This window comes from Hyalella azteca, unplaced genomic scaffold, assembly GCF_000764305.2.
Source record: "Hyalella azteca isolate HAZT.00-mixed unplaced genomic scaffold, Hazt_2.0.2 contig3122, whole genome shotgun sequence".
NCBI lineage: Eukaryota > Metazoa > Arthropoda > Malacostraca > Amphipoda > Hyalellidae > Hyalella > Hyalella azteca.
The window spans coordinates 236645-256601 of NW_025933375.1; the positions used below are offsets into that span (position 1 = coordinate 236645).

At 37.6% G+C, this 19957-nt stretch overlaps 3 protein-coding genes across 3 annotated transcripts in view; 2 read left to right on the plus strand and 1 right to left on the minus strand.

Annotated features, from left to right (window-relative positions):
* LOC108674297 overlaps positions 1-6305 on the plus strand; it is a 45357-nt gene extending 39052 nt beyond the window's left edge. The window contains exons 2-6 of the mRNA XM_018162233.2: positions 1571-1709; positions 3403-3548; positions 3946-4056; positions 5267-5402; positions 6247-6305. Of these exons, the coding sequence (XP_018017722.1) occupies positions 1601-1709; positions 3403-3548; positions 3946-4056; positions 5267-5402; positions 6247-6305 (561 nt within the window). The 5' untranslated portion in view covers positions 1571-1600. The remainder of the gene's footprint in view (positions 1-1570; positions 1710-3402; positions 3549-3945; positions 4057-5266; positions 5403-6246) is intronic.
* A 68-nt stretch (positions 6306-6373) lies between these two features.
* Positions 6374-9476, plus strand: LOC125179606. The gene is made up of 3 exons (XM_047885793.1): positions 6374-6505; positions 8267-8480; positions 9172-9476. Exons 1-3 carry the CDS (start codon positions 6389-6391, stop codon positions 9279-9281), a joined length of 441 nt encoding a protein of 146 aa, XP_047741749.1. The 5' UTR covers positions 6374-6388; the 3' UTR covers positions 9282-9476.
* A 5563-nt stretch (positions 9477-15039) lies between these two features.
* LOC108674314 lies at positions 15040-19498 on the minus strand. The gene is made up of 5 exons (XM_018162253.1): positions 19293-19498; positions 18216-18410; positions 17768-17812; positions 17237-17416; positions 15040-16858 (listed from the first exon to the last, which is right to left on the minus strand). Exons 1-5 carry the CDS (start codon positions 19482-19484, stop codon positions 16742-16744), a joined length of 729 nt encoding a protein of 242 aa, XP_018017742.1. The 5' UTR covers positions 19485-19498; the 3' UTR covers positions 15040-16741.
* Between the last annotated feature and the right edge of the window lie 459 nt (positions 19499-19957).

Below are 19957 nucleotides of genomic sequence, written 5' to 3' on the forward strand. Positions count from 1 at the left end.
TAGGCTTGTGACAATATTGCTCCGCGGTTACTCATGTCAAGCGGTAGGGGTTAAAGCGGCCTTCCTTGTGATGCATCTTGCCACTCATAGGCATGTTAAGCATATCATAACAAAGCTTCTATAAACTATTATGGTTGTCGTAATTCTTTTCGAGTCAGGTTTTGAAACTTGAGTCAGGTTGATTCGAGTTTGGGGGCTGGTTTAGTTACGAATCTAGTAAGAGATTGACCGAAGATTCATGTCTTGTTACTCCTGCGTCTCTCATAATATTTTCTCTCAACATAATTTTGAGTTTCGAGGCTGGTTCTGTTTCGAATCTGGATGAAAATTTACCAGTATATTTACGGTCTTGTAACTCTTTCCAAGTATGCGACTCCTAATCCAGTTCCCAGCCGTGTAAGCAAGTTTCAGGGGTTATGGCTTGGAAGTTAAGGACGATACATGAGCTACCGGGATCTTGATGGTCCCGAAAGATGATTGGGTTATAATTGAAGATAATGATAAAAAGTGACGCCTTTCTGAGACGGCCTATCTATTTCTTGGCTTGAAAAATGCGCCGACATGTGCACGGGAAATGTGCACAACATTATTGAACGAATGAAAACCAACACCATTGAATGAAAGATTGTATAAACAAAGTCAGACAAGTCTTAACCATCATTCTACAGTAGGTTGATCATTAGCTATAACATTAGTTATATTTGACAGACGATTCTGGTTGATATTGTACACTATACCAAGTGCTTGTGTCTTGAAACATCATGTCGCTGGCTGGAAATCAGTAAGTCGCCTAACTTGGAACCTGTACGACCAACGTTATTCAGACATCCTAATTATGAATTTTTTTCGCTAACAGATTCAAACCCAGACACTTCAATCCGATGCCTATTAAAGCTCATCATCACCCCTAAAGTGCATTATTTTATGTATTGATCTTTCTGTATTATTCTGTTATACGCAATTCTATATTCGCGCTCAATATTATCATTATTCCCATTTCATAAATGGACTAAATTGTAGTAAGGTATCCTTGTGATTATTATTCAGAATGTATATCATTTCGCGATGCGCGTATCGCAATTACAATTTATTTTGTAGAACACGCAATTACAACTCATGTTGCATAATAAAAAATTACAACTCGTGTTGCATAAGTGAAATTACAACTTATATTACTCAATGCGTGATTAAAACTAATGTTGTACAACGCTCAATCAAAGCTCATGTTGTACAACGCGTAGTTCCAACCCAAGTTGTACAACGCGTAGTTCCAACCCATGTTGTACAACGCGTAGTTGCAACCCATGTTGTACAACGCGTAGTTGCAACCCATGTTGTACAACGCGTAGTTGCAACCCATGTTGTACAACGCGTAGTTCCAACCCAGGTTGTACAACGCGTAGTTCCAACTCATGTTGTACAACGCGTAGTTCCAACCCATGTTGTACAACGCGTAGTTCCAACCCATGTTGTACAGCGCGTAGTTCCAACCCATGTTGTACAACGAAACGAACATTTACCAAGTCATGTCTCACAAAGTTTGGATGTTCCATGTTGCTATGTTGCTCAGCGCACAGCATGGCGTGCTGGAAGTGTTCACATGAAGGCCTACTCCACTGAGATGGTGTCCATCAGCAGCGGCGGCCATATGGAGGCACGTATGGACGTGTGGGTGCTCATGGCTGCCATGCTGCTGCTTCTGGCCACCGGTGAGTCCAGCCAACATATGGATGTTACAATGGTGTATGTGTGAAATGTCTCTATAAGTGAAGTTAATTATAGTTACCTACTTCAATTAATTATTAGAAACTACAAAAGTCTTGAAAACAATAAGCAGGGAAGAATAGAATTAATCAAAGTTGTTCCGAATAGATGAGAAATATATGCTTAATTAACACCATAATTTTAAAAATTAAGTTTAACGTCGAATTTTGCAGCGAACCTAGAGCGTGACGTAAAAAAGGCAATGAAAAGAGGTAATAACGGCTTTAGAGATAAAAATATATATTTATTATATTCGTACATTATATTTTATCATATTCATATTCCATATATTTTTGGAGGCGATGTATGAACTAGTCTCCCAAACGTTTCCATTGAAGATATGGTGAACTTGCTTGTCGTTTCTTTGCTTTTAAATTCTTGGTGCACATTCGCTTTAAGCAAACTAGTAATATAGTTGGGTGCTGATGCTCATAATAGCCGATTCAAACTCCACAGGATAAATTAAAATGCTGTTCCATCCTGCAATTTTCATCTTCACTCTAGAGTCCTCTGATACAACGCTATGTTCTTTCAAACCCATGTTCAACCGTTGTTTTCAAAGTTAAATGAAGTGTTTTTTTCTTTATTAGTGTAGTGTAATTTCCTCTTTGTTATTACGGTGGCAATCACCCCCAAAATAATAGTAATAGCAATACTAGTAATAGCAATTATAGTAATAGCCATTTGACAACAGTAGTCATACAATAGTAATAGTGGTAATTAGAGCGGCGGTAGCGGCGGCTCGTATGAAACATAGCGCTCGTGTCACGCCGGCCAACGACTCTCTTAAGACGACACGAGGCAAAGGAATGCTCGTAGCCTGGGCCGGACAGGTAATTAAATGCTCTTTTAAGAAGCCTTTGATGGTATTTTTAAGACTTCCACTGAACATAGCAGCTCTTAATACTTAGCTTATATCCCGGGGCAATTTTTTAATTCGACTGGATAGTTCGATAAAAAGTGATGTGCTCTCGTTTCAGTGTATAATTAACGATCTCGATATTTGTGAGCTTCGTTGAAAACATCAAACGCTCAAGTTATTTTTTAAGATGTATCGATAGTTTTGCAGAAATGTTTGCATTTTTAACTCAGTTGCGACCAGATTACCCTTGTTTAAAAAAACATTTTTGGCACAACACCCATTTCAAGCTCCTAAAGTCAAATCAGGATTGAATGAAAAGTGTGGCTTCTTTTTAAAAAAACATACAGCTCAACTTTTGCCCACCCTATCCAACACCTCTGTGAATCATAAAATGCGTATGCATTAACATGTATTCTGTCATGCAAAATACAACATATATACAATCGGCTCAGAAACGATGTAAATATTTGCAGAATTTCATTCGAGCGAATGGTGCGCCGGTGAATGTGTGTCCGCAAAGTTGCTCGTGGTGCTTTCAAGAGACACCGGCACACGAGATTCGTCGTTCGTGCAGGGGCATCTGTAGCAAAAGGGACGCTTCGTGTGGCGTACGAATAATCGTTCGTGTTCGTGCAGGAGCAGCCGGGCAGCTGTAGCAGGAGGGACGCTTCGTGTGGCGTACGAATAATCGTTCGTGTTCGTGCAGGAGCAGCAGGGCAGCTGCAGCAGGAGGGACGCTTCGTGTGGCGTACGAATAATCGTTCGTGTTCGTGCAGGAGCAGCAGGGCAGCTGCAGCAGGAGGAGGTGGTGGTGATGGAGGAGCTCACGGCGCCACATCCTGCGCGTGCAGGCGATGACGTGCAACTGACCTGCCGCTGGTCCATCAGCGGCCGCCTGCATGGCGGCGGTCCATCGCACGGGGTCAGTGGCTCAGCGTATGGGGTCAGTGGCTCAGCGTATGGGGTCAGTGGCTTAACGCACGGGGTCAGTATTCTAATGCACTGGGTCAGTGGTTTAATGCACAAGGTCAGTTGTTCAATGCACGGGGTCAGTGGCTTAATGCACGGGGTCACTGGCTTAACGCACGGGGTCAGTGGCTTAATGCACGGGGTCAGTGGTTTAATGCACGGGGTCAGTGGCTCAGCGTACGGGGTCAGTGGTTTAATGCACGGAGTCAGTGGCTCATTTTGATTTAAAACTCTATGTGTAACAGTGAAAACTATAACGGAAAGAACTAAAGCGTTTGAAAGTAATCCATTGCTTACGTATCATAAAGTAATTAAAGGCGATGCAGTAATTTTATTCTGTTTTCATGCAGCGTGACCAGGGCTTCACACAAGTCAAGTGGTGGAAGGACGGCCACCAGCTCTTCAAGATCGACCACAAAGGAGAGAAAATTGACTACAGGCACCCAGGCGTCGACATTATCGTGAGCCTTAAACTTGGCCGAGTTACTTGTTTCTTTTTATCTTTTTTGTTCTTTTTCACCCTTTTTTTTCTTGCTGCAGTGGAATGTTTAAGACATTAATTTTTCTGGCGCGAAGAAATTTTGATTCCGATATTTCTTTTCTGTTAGCTAATTTGCAAATTTTCTGATCATTAGCTTCCAATTTTGAACTATTCTAACATTAAGTTTTGTATTAATATTCTTTCTAAGAACAATTTCTAAAAAATATCAGTGTGTCGATTTTTCAACTTCTGTTTCTATTATAACTGTAATATAATATAACACAAAGGAAAAATGAAGATGGAATCTTTACAAACAGAGATACTCTCCATTTAATCCGTCCTAATCCCAATTCTAACTCCATGACACGTAATCCATCCTGATCCTAATTCAAACTTTGTGGCACATAACACTGTCAGATCCTAATTCAAATAGCGCGGGACATAATTCATTCCCTTTTCTCATTATTCGTTCTAATTCTTATTCATACTCTATGACCTTGCCTCCTGATCGCAATTTCATACACGCACGAAAATATTCCGTGCTTTTTCATTGTACTATCTTTATCTGTGATAGCAACTCCTGTAGCTCATCATACATTTTTAGTACAAACTCTTCGACTTTGCACATAATTTTCAAGACGTATGGAAAACTTCCCACGCTTTGTTCTTACAATTTTTATCTGTGATAATGGGGCCTGTGGCACATTGCAAATTCTTGATACAAAATATTTTTTTAAACCTTTACCACAATTTTCTACCTGAAGGGAAAACTTACGCGTTATTGTACCTAGAATTTTTATCGGATAGCGGGGCCTGTGACATATTGCAAATTCTTAATACAAACTGTTTTTCAAACCATAATTTTATACAAACTTGTACGGAAAACTTATGTATTGTACCTACAATTTTTAACTGTGATAGCGGGGCCTGTGACATATTGCAATTTCTTAATACAAACTGTTTTTCCAACCATAATTTTATACAAACTTACGGAAAACTTACGTATTGTACCTACAATTCTAATCTATAATGGCGATTCCTACAATTTTTATTTGTGATAATGGGGCCTTTGGAACATTACAAATTCAGAATACAAACTGTTTTTTTAAACCTTAACCACAATTTTATACAAACATATACGGAAAATTTACGTATTTTACCTACACTGTTTATCTATAATGGCGCGGCAGACTAAGGACAGCGACTCGCGGGTGGTGACACTGCGCGCAGTGAGCCGCCTGAGCGAGGGCCAGTACATCTGCGAGGTGATGGGCGCTGGACCAACCTTCCGCTCCACCAACGCTACCGTCAACCTCACCGTCGCTGGTGAGTGTGTCAACACGTCTACCGTCAACCTCACCGTCGCTGGTGAGTGTGTCAACAACACTGTCAACCTCACCGTCGCTGGTGAGTGTGTCAACACGCCCACTGTCAACCTCACCGTCGCTGGTGAGAGTGGTAGTGTGTCAACACGCCCACTGTCAACCTCACCGTCGGTGGTGAGTGTGGTAGAGTGTGACACTGACACGCTCGTCACTGACAACAATACCACTCCTTGAATTGTATTGTTCAATTTAATCTATATCTATGGTGAGGGTGATTCTCATGCATTGAACGTGTCCGAATGTTTTCATGTTAACAGAAATCGTAGAAGCATTTCCAGAGTTTCATAAGAATTTGAAGATTCTATGTGTAATTTTTTCATTCAGATAATTTAGAAAAATCTGATGGAACTTGATGACGTTGAAAAATATTTCCCAGAATTTGGTAAAACGTAATATTTAACGGGGACAAACTTGAATAATATGCGCATCATCTTCTTTGAGGAAAATTCAGTCAAACTTGTATGTTATGATCACAAAAAATTTTTTTACTTGTTAGGATAATACAGCGTACAAAAATTTTAACGAAGACAGCCACAAACTTTGGACTTATAACGCGTCCAATTCTTCGATGTTCTGTGATTGTCCTGAACTTTTCCTGAATTTTAATAAGACCTTGGTTGTTGAACATTATTTCAACGGTTTAAAAAACACATATACCGCGTATAGTCAACACTCATGTTAAATAATCACTGTGTGCACAGAGAGGTCCCTGATACCGGCATAAAAAGCATACATGTGCGGTGTATAGCGTACACCTGTGCATTATAAGCATCATGTGCACACAGAGGTGCCAGACGCTGTGCTGATGACGGGGGCACAGCGCGTGTACAGAACAGGACAATAAAAAGCACACACATGTACGGTGTATAGCGCACACCTGTGCATTATAAGCATCATGTGCACACAGAGGTGCCAGACGCTGTGCTGATGACGGGCGCACAGCGCGTGTACAGAACAGGACAGCAAACCAACATCACGTGCACGGCAGAGCACGCGCGACCCCCCGCCAGCATCACCTTCCTCGTGGGGGGCAGGGAGGTGCACGTGAGTTAACTAACATGATTCTTATATATAATATTATTTTAAATATGAAATTGCAGAAATAACAATAAAAGAAAACAACATAAAATTTTCTGCAAATTCTGGTTGAAAATATTTTTTAATATAAGTCATATATAATTTTTCTGCAAAATTTACTTGAAAATAATTTATAATATAATTTTTTTACTTAGAAATAAGTTATTATATCATTATTTTATTAAAAATAAAAAATATAATATCACAAGTTTTACAGCAACTTATACTTCAAATCTGGGCACTTTACGTACACGAGGTTTCTCGTATGTGTCGCGGTCAACACTATAGATCAGACGCCCAGGCAGTATTCATATGATTTACATAAAACATATAGGGCGAGAATGTATATTGACTTCTTGTCCCTTTCTGTTAACAGTAACAATGTTCATTTAAACAAACAGTGGCAAAGTTCATATTTTCGAACAGTCAAGATGTTCATTTATGTAAACAGTAGCTAATTTCTTTTTTTGCGAATAGTACTTCTTCAATTCAGCTAACCTTCTCTGGTATTATTGTTTGTACCGCCAAAACTTTGTACATAATTTATTCAGATACAGTCAAATGAACGGCGAATCATGCATGCATGTCAGTCTGTTTTACGTTGACGTAGAATATAATATGATCGACTCTTTGGTAAATACTAGTGGCATCCGACTTTTATTAGAAATTCCGATATAGATGTTAAATTTTTAATTCATTATTATCAAAAAAATCTATGATAAATTATCAACCTCCATTGATATTTTTGCTTAAACAACTATATATATATTTTCTATTTGAAGTGTACTGAAGCTGTTTAATTATTGTCCCATAGTATACATATAACACATTTGCATTTTGAATCTTTTTATCACCCGACTATGAAAGGTGTCAAATTTCATTATCATTGTAACCTAGAATCTTTAGGTGTCAACATAATACATGCTGAGTTTTTCAATAAATTAAGCGCTTCTTAATTACGGCTAATTACGGTTTAATTACGTCTTTTTGTCATATAACGATATAAGTCGACATGTCTGTACAAAATCAAAACCACTTGCCCTGTGATATTTCACCTAAAAATCCGTTTTTAAAAGTGGCAAGAACGAACGTATTAGCCAAACCTCTGCTTCTTTGTTTCTCATACAATCATCTTTCTATACAATTGTAAAGAAACCTCCTATATTTTCAGCCTTTTATTCTGATGTCCGTACCAAAAAAAAATCTGATCCACCATTGTCAGTAGCCACAATGCTCATCGTAGCATCTCAATCTATAACTTGTAGTCATATATCATTGTTGAAACTTTTCACTAATATATCATTAGTCACATTTTTTTACCATCACATCATTAGTGAAAGTTTGCTACTAGCAATTATCTACACCGTTCTTTTCTCAACCATCGTTCCCGAATTTTTACCAATTATCATCAGTATAAATTTGAAACTTGAAAACGTCCACCCTGTTCACACCACAATCACCCTGTTCACCCCAGCAATCACCCTGTTCACCCCCGCAATCACCCTGTTCACCCCCGCAATCACCCTGTTCACCCCCGCAATCACCCTGTTCACCCCCACAATCACCCTTCTTCACCCCCGCAATCACAAACCCCATTGGTCACCGCAATCACCTACCCTGTTCACCCCCGAAATCATTCACCCTGTTCACCCCCGCAATCACGCCCCCCCTCCCCCCTCACAATCACCCACCACCTCCCCGACCATGACTCACTTTGTTCACTCACAGCCACGGTCAGGATACGTGCAAGACTCGCCGCCCTGGGCTGACCCTAACGGCACGTATACGACACGTGCCCGCCTCACGCTGCCCGTGACCGGGGACCACGTGCCCGCCCTCGCCATCACGTGCCGGGCCCGCGTGCTCACCCTCAGCGTCGAGGACTCGGTCAACGTGAGGGTCGAGCGGGCCGCCAACGGCCTACTCAGCCTCTTCGGGGCAGGTGAGGCTGAGGGACAGGTGAGGCTGAGGGGCAGGTGAGGCTGAGGGGCAGGTGAGGCTGAGGGGCAGGTGAGGCTGAGGGGCAGGTGAGGCTGAGGGGCAGGTGAGTGAGGGTCTGAGGGGCAGGTGAGGCTGAGGGGCAGGTGAGGCTGAGGGGCAGGTGAGGCTGAGGGGCAGGTGAGGCTGAGGGGCAGGTGAGTCTGAGGGGCAGGTGAGTGAGGGTCTGAGGGGCAGGTGAGGCTGAGGGGCAGGTGAGGCTGAGGGGCAAGTGAAGCTGAGGAGCAGGTGAGAGGTTTACTCAGCTTCTGATTCTCGCTGGAGATGCAAGTCTCGCTCATGTGTTGACTCCAAAGGCCATACTTTCAAAACTCGCTATGTAAACGTAAGTACTTACGCTCTATTTTCTTGTCTATGATTGGTGGATTTTGCTTAAAGGGCCGTCAATGAATGGCTAATGAACTTACGATCTCTTAACTTTTTTGCAAGTATAGGCCCAGCTCAGCTTCTGAGTTTTGCTGCGTATCTCAAGGTCCGTTGTGAGCCACAATTCAATATTTTATTATTGAATCCAGTTATTGAAGTAAATTCAGTGTAAAATCTAAATAAACCGTGTTTCTTCCTATACGTTAGCAAGGGCTGGCAATATGTATACTTACTGACAAGTGAGAAACAAGACAACATTTCTCGGGCAGGTACACGACACAGCCCGCCGCTGCCGGCGCTGGTAATGCTGGTAGCCGCTGGTCTGCTGCAGGTGGTTGCCGTCAGGCTGCTGTCCAACGCTTGCTTATGGCGCCGCTAAGAACTAACTAACTTTAGAGCAGCTACACCGAGATAATTTTACGTGAATATCTTGCTATGGCGTAAAAATTTTTACATGAATATCTTGCTATGGCGTGAAAAATTTATATGAATATCTTGCTATGGCGGAAAAAAACTTTACGTGAATATCTTGCTATGGCGTGAAAAAATTTACATGAATATCTTGCTATGGCGGAAAAAAATTTTACGTGAATATCTTGCTATGGCGGAAAAAATTTTACATGAATATCTTGCCATGGCGTGAAAAAATTTACATGAATATCTTGCTATGGCGGAAAAAATTTTACATGAATATCTTGCTATGGCGCAAAAAATTCTACATGAATATCTTGGTATGGCAGAAAAAATACAAGGAGGTGCATCAATCAAACGCTTACTCATGTTAATCTAGAGACTGCGTAGAGAAGTTATTTATGGCTTCCTATAGGATTGTTTTGTGTTGTAAGCTGTATTAAGTGACAGAAGAAAATGGTGGTGCGGCTGATGGGTGAGTCGTATTTAAAATTCATCATTAAAAATTTTGTTTACATGCGAACTCTAATCTTGAATTTACATGCGAATTCTAAACTAGAAAAATGAATAAACAATAGTGCGATGAAATTAATTCGCTAGCAACAATTATTTTCCATGTAACATAATAGTAGAATTTTTACGACTGTGAAATATTTTAACTAGATTTGTGTTATAAATCTTTAATAAAGAACATAAACGGCTCGCTTTCATACAGACTCAGGACTCGATGAACTCAAGTGTAACGGTGAATAGGGCTAGATTTTATTTTCGAAGCTTGTAGCGGACGCAGTTTATTTAACTAAATTTCTTGTGTACATTTTAATGTTAATATTCAACAATATTTTATCTTTGTTATTATTCAATCTTATATCAGGATCTGTGTAGGCATAGGATCACTCTAGGGAAAAAATGATTAATTGTTTGATACCAATGAACAATTGAAACAAAATTCTGCCATGACACTTGAACTTTACAAGAAATTGCAGTGTTTAAGACTCTCGATCTGCTGAGACTATTTGAAAAATTGTTTATGATTTTAACTATTCTTGCATGTGGTTATTTTTTTAAGTCGATGTGATGCAGATTAGCGAGAAAATTATTCTTGAACGACCTGAGTGAAATACTTACTATTTTCAAGGTAGGTAAGTGACGAGGTATCATAAGCAGCTCCAAATTAGAATATTCAACATGATTGTCAACACCCTCGAGTAAAATTCATCATGAATTAAAAATTAAAGGCATTATAATTTTACTGTATTTTTTTCATTTTGCCATTATAAATATATATTAATATATTTATGTTTATTGAATTTTTGTATAGCTCGTTTTTTCTGCAAATGACACCGTAAGAACTCCATCGCGCATTCATTAACATGTTGTAAGACTGATTGATTAAATACCTGTAAGATATAAAGTATCGAGTCTTATTTAAACGTGGCTAAGAGTTCATTTCATTACATAAATTCATCTCTGAAAAACAAACACTAATTTTTCAAATGAGTGGTAACTTATCATCAAAATTGTTGACAAGCAATTACAAGCAACTGTCATTTTCTATGCTTCAACATTCGTTGAAACGTTGACAATGTTCGTATAATGCATTTATAACTGTTTATTTAAAATTAAAATTAATTCCGAGAATACTTATCGAATCGAGACAATTCAGGAACAGAAAAGATTTAAAATCGTGATTATAAAAACTGCAAATGAGTAAATAAGCGTAAGACGTTCGTATGTGATAAGCAAAATACCATGGGCAAATTAATATCCAGTATATTGCAGGCTTCAGTGTCCGTATGTTTGAACGATTCCCTGCATAAATTATCGAGCGTGACTTTCTCTGTACAGCTTTTAATGTTGGCTATTACCTGCACATTTAATGTAAGTCATAACTATAAATATGTCGCAGTTACCAGTGCACGGCCCCTGTTATATGTTGTTCCTTCATAAACCCGATTTGTCGTTGTGTACATAGGGTAAGAATGTTACCCCGAAACTTGAAGCATCAATAGGACACCAATATCCTTTCAATTGTTTTATTGACCTTTTAAGTCCTTAGGTTCTCTAACGCTTTGATTTTAAGCGTATTAAGTGCAAGGGCGTTTGAGTTCATAATTTTCTTGTACCTCTGGCGGTAAATCGCCGATTTTTTTGAGTCTCAGAAAACTACACGGAATCTTAGCCCTCATAAATGATCATTTGATCATACAAATAAATAAATAGTACCTCGCAAACATGCCCGAATAATACATTTCACATACAGAAGAAACTTAAAAGTTTAAGCTCTTGGGCGACTTTTACATCTCGAATCCAAAATTGTATATAATAACTTTTTCTAGCTGCTCCGTAAAAGTTTTCAAACCTCGGTTAAAACGAACGTCTCGGCTCTGATTCGTTCTTCACAATCGCCTTCAAAAATGTTCCAACAGAAAAGTATCAAAATGCTCAACTCGAAATCTCGCTCCATGATTCCATGTATCTTTTTCCTCTGTATATAGAATATGCCACAGCGTATCAACCCGGACCACTTCTCTATGTAAATACGTGAGCCTTGCGGCGAACACTTTTGTCTCGCCTCGAGAGTAGTCTTATGCTGCTGTCTTCCCGGGCTAAAATGGCCTGGCAAGTAAAAATAAATTATCACAAGACTCAAAAAATTTACCCCAAAGATGCTCAGTTTACACCTAGACCATTAGGCAGCGAAGTGTTGGAATAATTTGACGACGCTTGGGAGAGGCCATTTTTATAGAAAAATTTTCAAGACAAAGCCAACAGCTAGAAATTTTTGAGAGAACATGTGATATAAAAAAGAAAATTTGACATAATTAAGAAGCTAACTAGATATTTCCAAAGTATTTAAATGAGTTTTAAAAGGCGTATAATTTCATTGATCGAAAAAAAGGAATAAATTAATTAAACAGTTTTTTTTAGCAAGCTTGTGTTGCTCAAAACTTCAGATGTTGAAACATTTACGGTTCTCCAAGACGTTACAAATATGCATGAACGTTACGGAAACTCACACACATTAATTTTTGAGTAAATTCAACCTAAAAAAATTTTATGCAGCGTAATGTCAACAAATGTGAATAGAAATAATTAAAAACTAATAATCCGGCAAAACAAAATTCGAGGCTGCTATTTTCTCAGCGCGAAATTTCAACAAGCAAAACGAACGTCGTCGCGCATGAATATACCTAAGACAAAATATTGGAGAACCAAAAACGCAAATTAAAAATATTAGTGATTGAATTTCATTACAATGTAATTTCGATGTTAGAGGTACCTATGTTATTTAGAGAAATTTGTTATTTTAGTTGTGATGTGAAAAAATGATTCGTGAGCAGTTGACGCACTCAATTATGCACACGAAGAAAAAAAAAATGAGGGGCACGACGTGTACAGTGTAGTGTACACTTCATAATTACAATTAAAAATTGAATAAAAAACAAATTGTGGACCACAATAATTTCAAACAATATGAGTAGGAAATTTTAGCTTTTGTACGATGCTCGATTAACAGTCAATAACATATGCAGGAGTAATTGCGATTTCGATAAAAACACCTAATGATAATAATTAGGTCATGTGTGTGAATTCAAAAGATATTTGTGGCTTAGAGTTATTTATGTATTATTAATATTATTATTATATGTAGCATTTCAAAGTATAAAATGAATGGTTACCAATAGATGCGATTGACAAAACAATAACTTTGATGTTTTAAGTATTTACTTATAAAATATTTATATATTCTCATATACGTAATCACATTCTAGTTTGAACAATTATTTTCGCGTAAAAATCATAACTGTGATTTCAACAGATGATTGAATACGCCAGCTTCGAATTTTCACAACACATTCATCATAGCTGACCAGTCTCTTCTGCAAACAAAAATATTATTAAATAATAATGATAACACCTCTGCTGACACAGAACATGAGAAACCCACCAAGGAAAAAATCGTGCCTAAGAATAGTAAAGTCTTGACGAAAAACTTACGTCAACTGCAGAAGGAAATTGAATTTAGGATATGAGAGTGAAATCCAGAATATTGTGAAATATAGATAACATCTGTGCAGACATGCAACAAGATAAACCCTGAAATAATATGCGAGATTCTTGGAGAGAAATTCGTACGATGTACACGTCGTGCAGATGCTGTACACGTCGTGCAGACATTGTACACGTCGTGCAGATGCTGTACACGCCGTACAGGCACTGTGCACGTCGTGCAGATACCGTACACGTCGTGTTGACTCTGCACACGTCGTGCAGATGCTGTACACGTCGTGTCTCTGCATACGTCATGCATACACTGTACACGTCGTCTAGACGCTGCACTTAGTGGAATGCTTCAATCCAAGGAATGTTCTTGTCCAGCATTCTTTTGATGCTATAAACGAACGAAAAAATTTTGTCTCTTAATTGGCCTACATAACATTAAATAACCTATGTGTAGTAGTATAGGCCTAAATAATTAGCTAATATATCAGAAAAATTATTACTAGAAGTTTCATTCGCTCACAAGAAATGGATCATTGGATGCACAATTAAACATTACGCGAAGGACTAGGTATTAAAACTGCCATTACGTCGGTGATGACGGAGGCTGAGCTACGGGGCTGCAAGACAGGAGCAAGAACTGCATTAGTATTATGACAAAGTCTCCCTCATTTCTTTGAGTGTCCGTCGGCAGCGATGTAAGCTGAGCTACGGAGCCTCCTAGACGCGGTCCGTGCACAAATTAAGGCGACGCGACGCGCTTGCTAATGAAGCCGTGCACGTGCCTTCTCTTATCAGCCGAAACTCTAATTAAGGCTTTATTAATAAAGTTGTATCGATTTCTTCTTTATTCACTCCTTAGTGTCTACCAGCCTCCTTTTATCGGGATTTATTTCCTCGCTATGGCGTTAGACGACATCAACATCGTTTAAAAGTCACGTCAGTTGAAGTAATTCATTAGACTTTTCTAAACTTAAAGAAAATTACTACCGGAACAAGGCGCATGCGAAAGAAAGTTTGGCATCTGTAATCTTTCAAGTTTAAATATTTCAATATAAGGCGCTCACAGTTTCATGTGAAGGCCAACACTAGCGGTTGTACCAGATGCTAGGGCAACACTAGCGGTTGTACCAGATGCTAGGGCAACACTAGCGGTTGTACCTGATGCTAGGGCAACACTAGCGGTTGTACCAGATGCTAGGGCAACACTAGCGGTTGTACCAGATGCTAGGGCAACACTAGCAGTTGTACCAGATGCTAGGGCAACACTACCGGTTGTACACTCTGCACATGTCATGTAAACTCTGCACATGTCTGCAGGCATTACACGTGCAATACAAATTACACACGTGGAGGGAAGACGGTTAGGCGATATTTTCAGCCCTCATTACAATTTGCGGGGTTGCACAGAAAACTCACGAGCTCGATTGGTTGATGATGTCTCTGTTAATATTCCTTTCAGAGCATTCATTGACATCTGAAATACATTTAATGCTGACATTTCATCAGTAGATGCGTACCAATGGGTGGATAGGCCGAACATAATGTATTTCGTCAGACAAAGTAGAAAATCAAGGATATGTTAAACACCGGAAAATATTTAATTTTTAAGGAATATTTAGCAAAACTGAATTTTCAGGACGCGTGCAGAGTGTGAATAGGCCGAACATCATGTATTTTGTCAGACTAAGTCGAAAATCAAGGGTATGTAATACACCAGAAAAATTTTCAATGTATTAGTTCTTTCAAGTTTCAGTAAATATGAGCGTCAACATTGCTGATAAACTTCATTGAACTTGATGCCTGTAATTCAATTTACATTTCACATTGATGGAGAAAATGACAGATTAAAATTGATGGCAAATAAGAAACGGGAAAACTAAAATCATAACTTTGAATACAATGCACGTCTGGAAAATCAATGCGAGTATATTCACAATGAAGACAAAAGCTGGGATTCAAAATTATATTTTGAGTTGATGAAAATTTTTGGAATATCCCTTAAAACGTAATGGAGTTGAAAGGAATATTCAGCATTTTCGAATTTTCTTTCCTCAAAAATAAAATTCAGTCTTGCTCAGTCTGCATAAAAAAACGAGAACAGTGAGATAAATAAAGCAGAAGAAGCCAGTGCTTATTTAAATGTTGGAAATTTCAATTTAATTTTTAACGAAGAGCACGGGGATTATAATGGATTTGAAGTAAAATAAAAAAAAATATAGCAGCGTCATATAGGTTTTAAACACGACAACGACAGTGAACCAAAACGACTTAGCTTCCTCAAGATGAAGGGCAAAACTTTTCTTATTCAAAGGCCATCTTAAAATGAAAGCACCATTACATGTCGGTAGTCAACAAAAATGCATCGATTAAGAATGCTAATGGCATAAAAATAAATAACTTGGGATAGTTCAATAGACTATCAACAAATTCATCCGAGAAACGCCAGCAATTACCGAGCAAAGGGAAACGGAACTGATGCTGTGCAGGAATTTACGATACAAACTATGGTACTAAGGAAACACCTCCTTTTCCAGTCTCAATAACTAAATCAGTGAGGGTACATAAAATACCTTTTTTATTTCTCTTTCACTACCGTGAAAGAAGATGATAAGTTTAATAACAATTTTGCAGAGATGTAAAACTAGAACTATTTAAATCGTTTACTTAAAACTAAATCTAATGTTTTTGATATTGAACCAAGGCTGATCTACGACCATAAACTGGCCAAGAATTTTAGCCCCAATGCAACAATCTGGCAAGACTGAAACGCACAATTTTTTTCACACAACACAGTGCTGTTCTTACCCTTATATGTTCATTAGGGAAAATATTAAGAACATGATGAAAGCAAGACAATTTTGCATCGTCAGAACAAATTTAAGTACAAGCATTATGAAAAAATTAAAATGCGTGAAGAAATTTTTATTTGATGTCCTAAACAGAAAAGAATTTACAATCACCTTCATTTGAACAAATCTAGATGCACACATGCAAGAATTAATAAATAATTAAACTTATACCAGTTGTACTATGAAGCCTTAGTAATATTTAGCAGAAAAGAAAGGTTACCCTTTATGATTATACTTGCTCAGAACGCAAGTGAACGATCACGCGAAGACATCATTCAACAAAGGTTGCACAACAAATTTACATTAACTTGTGGAAGATGTATTACAAATTAATTTTGACTTAAATAAAACCTATACACTAGCTAAATGTCAAAGCTATTAACGAACCAAAATCGGAATGCACTAAGATTCAAACCTAAGGACTAAATAATAACACGAAGCTGAGTTGTTCAGCTAGGTTCATTGATCGGAAATTTAATTGGTTCATATAACAGTACAGAATATCTATACCTAGCCTAACTCAAAAGAATATGGTCCATAACTTAGCCATAAGAACAATTGATGACGCAGCTTAAGATTGGTCGTGTAAAGCTTTGGAGGCAGAGGAAGAGAGGGAGTCGAGAGCACTCAAGCTCTTCTGGAGTCGCACCACCAGCGCCTTGCGCTCTGCTCTGATGTCATCATCACCCTGCTCACAAATATTAACTTTAATTATTAATTCCTGGAATAGAGATATTCTTCAATGTCCTATGTAATTTTGTACTTGCAAAACTTCATGCAGATTGTATAATTTTTCAAAAAGTTGCTAATAGGTCACTTTGGCCAAGAAATTAAAAAAAGAGAAATAGAGTTGGAGGAAAATAAAAATGTTAAAAAGAGAGAAAAATTGTAGTAGGTATCTTTTGGATAAAAGGAAGTAAGCAATCAGAGTAAAAATTCTGACCATTGATGAGATAGCAAATTTAAAGTTGAAATAAAATGAACAACAAGAAACTAAAGATAAACAGTTAAAAGACAATCTAGCAAAAACACAAAAAAATATCATTGTAAAAAGATAAATTCCGACCTCAGTTTCAATGGCATCGAGTTTGAGCAGAAGTTTCTCGTGCTCCTCGTTGCAAGCGACGACATCTTTTAGTTTGGTCTTGAGCTTGTTCCGACACTCCTCCAGCTCAGGCACTACTGAATCAATGTCTTCTGAGAGCTCACGGACCTTGTCTTCACAACGGTCCGCTTCCTCTTTCAACTGCAACAAAAGTCACAAGAAGAATTGTAATGTCTTAGAATTGGCAAGTTCATATATACTGAAAAAAGTATTCACACTGACAGAAAAAAAGTTATGATGGGCCAACATTTCATTCCTTATGATAATGAATGCATCTGTGTTTGATTTTGTTTGAAATTTAACAACAACAACTTTTTTCTAAACCACAATATCTTTGCCACTTGATGCAAGTTTTAGATTAAATATGAATACAATTCACATTATATTTATAACCCATCTAGAATGTGTAGGAACTGGTTTGTGTGCACCAGCTGCTAATAAAAAGTGAATCAAGCTTGGGTATTTCATGACACTGAGAACTTGCCCACTTACTTGCTGCAAATTTCTGAAGGCAGGATGTACATTTTGTTCAGGACTCTGCACACACAGTACAAAATAGTAAACGAATCAATTCACCAGCACAAGGAGTGGCAAGATAATAAAAAGCAGAGAAATAAAATTTTACTATAGATTTGAATACTAGTAAGATATCATCAATAGAGAATCTAGATAAATATATCATTGGATTCAAGGAAAATTGCACCAGAAACACATTTACAATTAGAAAATAATATATTAATAATCAATGTACTATACATTAAAATTGATTCAACAGAAATTTCCATTGAGCAAACATTTACAAAATAAAAATGTAACATTTCATAAACATTTTCAAGTAAAAAATGAAATAAGAGTATGGTATTTACTTCAAGTTAGTCAAAAAGTGGGAAAAAGTTGTGTTTCATGAACATTTTTTTGCAGTACAACCAAACTAACTAACTTTGGATAATTTTTGGGCAGTGTATCCATGATTGTTCTTGAGCAAGACCATGATGCGCTCGCCATGCTTCACACGAAGAGCTCCCATGGTGAGGCTGGGAGTGGTCAGCTGGCGTCCTCTGAAGAGCATTCTAATTAAAGAACACAATGGCTCTTCAGTTGATGGAGGGGATTCCTCTAGCACCTCAAGAAAAATCTGAAAATAAACAACTTATCAGTGAGTTTACATGTGTTTGAAGAATACCATATTTGTCATGTAATATTGTATTATAGTCAAAAAATCATAAGGGGAAAGAAAAATAGGAGTATAAAATAGAAAAATTCAAAACTAATATAGAGTTCATGAATATCACATTCATTGCTTAATTTTAATTCTTATTGGCTGTAGCAGTAAAAAGTAGTACTTGAAGTCATCACATTAATAATCCATTATGAATAGTGTACTTTGTAATTCAAAATTAACCCTTTCACGGGTAAGTTACCATATATGATCACTTGAAATCGCATCACAAAAAGCCTCACCACGGCTTCCTGTTTGTTTTTGAGGCATCCTTATAATGCCTCAGTCAATCACTAATTAACTGACCATCGTTCTATCTATAGCATCACCAGCTGCAAACGCCACAAATTGAAATATGAGAATTTAAATGAAGGTTTTGACTCGGACAATGGAATTGACGCTCTTTCTGCATTTTCTTCAAAGGGTGGAAGTAACAATATATATATTTATTTATTTTGGCAACTTGATTAAATTTAATTAAATTAAATTTTTATGTTTCTAACTTTTCATTTGCATAAACTGAATTTTAATTATAAAGAAAAATTTTTTTTTACTGATCGCATTTATTGAATTCTTCAAGTGTGATTTAAACCTTCAATAGGCAAAATTTGCAAAAATTCATAGAAATAAATATATTGTATAATACTTCTTACTTTCTTGAAATGGTTTCTGAAATTCTAATTTCTGGATATTTCAATGCTTGCCCACTAAAGGGTTAATTTCACAGGAGATGAGAATCATACCAGAAAATGCACTGATCAACACCAAAAATATTTTGAGGTTGAGATATCCACTGACCATATATGCAAGTTCCTCCACTGTGGTGTCTTCTCTAACCATCAGCATGTGTTTCTTCAAGCCAATGCAAATACAAATACTTAACTCTCCCATGTCAGCTTTCTTTTGTTCTTCCTTATTTTGAGAACCTGAAAAATTATTGAACAAAGTCCAAACAGGGCCACTGAGGTATTCAGTTAAACCAGTTAACATAATTTTTAACCACTCTGAAATAAATATTTATTAAAATGGACATTTTATTGATAGGAGGCATGTTTTTTTAAGTCAGTACTGTTTTGGAATTAAAAAAATATGTGCTAACTGCTAAGATATCACAATAATCTTATTTTTACATGAAAGCCTGTACCTCTATCTACTTTTCTATATAATTTCCGTGAATATTGAGGTAATTACCATAATGTGGCACGAGTTTTTGAATACCCTCCTGATAAAATTCTGCCACCTAACTTGTTAACCACTGCATCACAAATGTTTTGACTTCATTATGGTCTTGAAGACACTGACCCCCCAGGTGTTTCTTCAAGTGCTGTGTGATGCATTTGATGCGGTGTGACGCATCACACGACACTTGATGCATCAAATGCATTACACTGCACTCTTCATTTGTGATGCATTGGTTAACAAGTCAGGCAGCAGAATTTATCAAGAGGGTATTCAAAAACTAG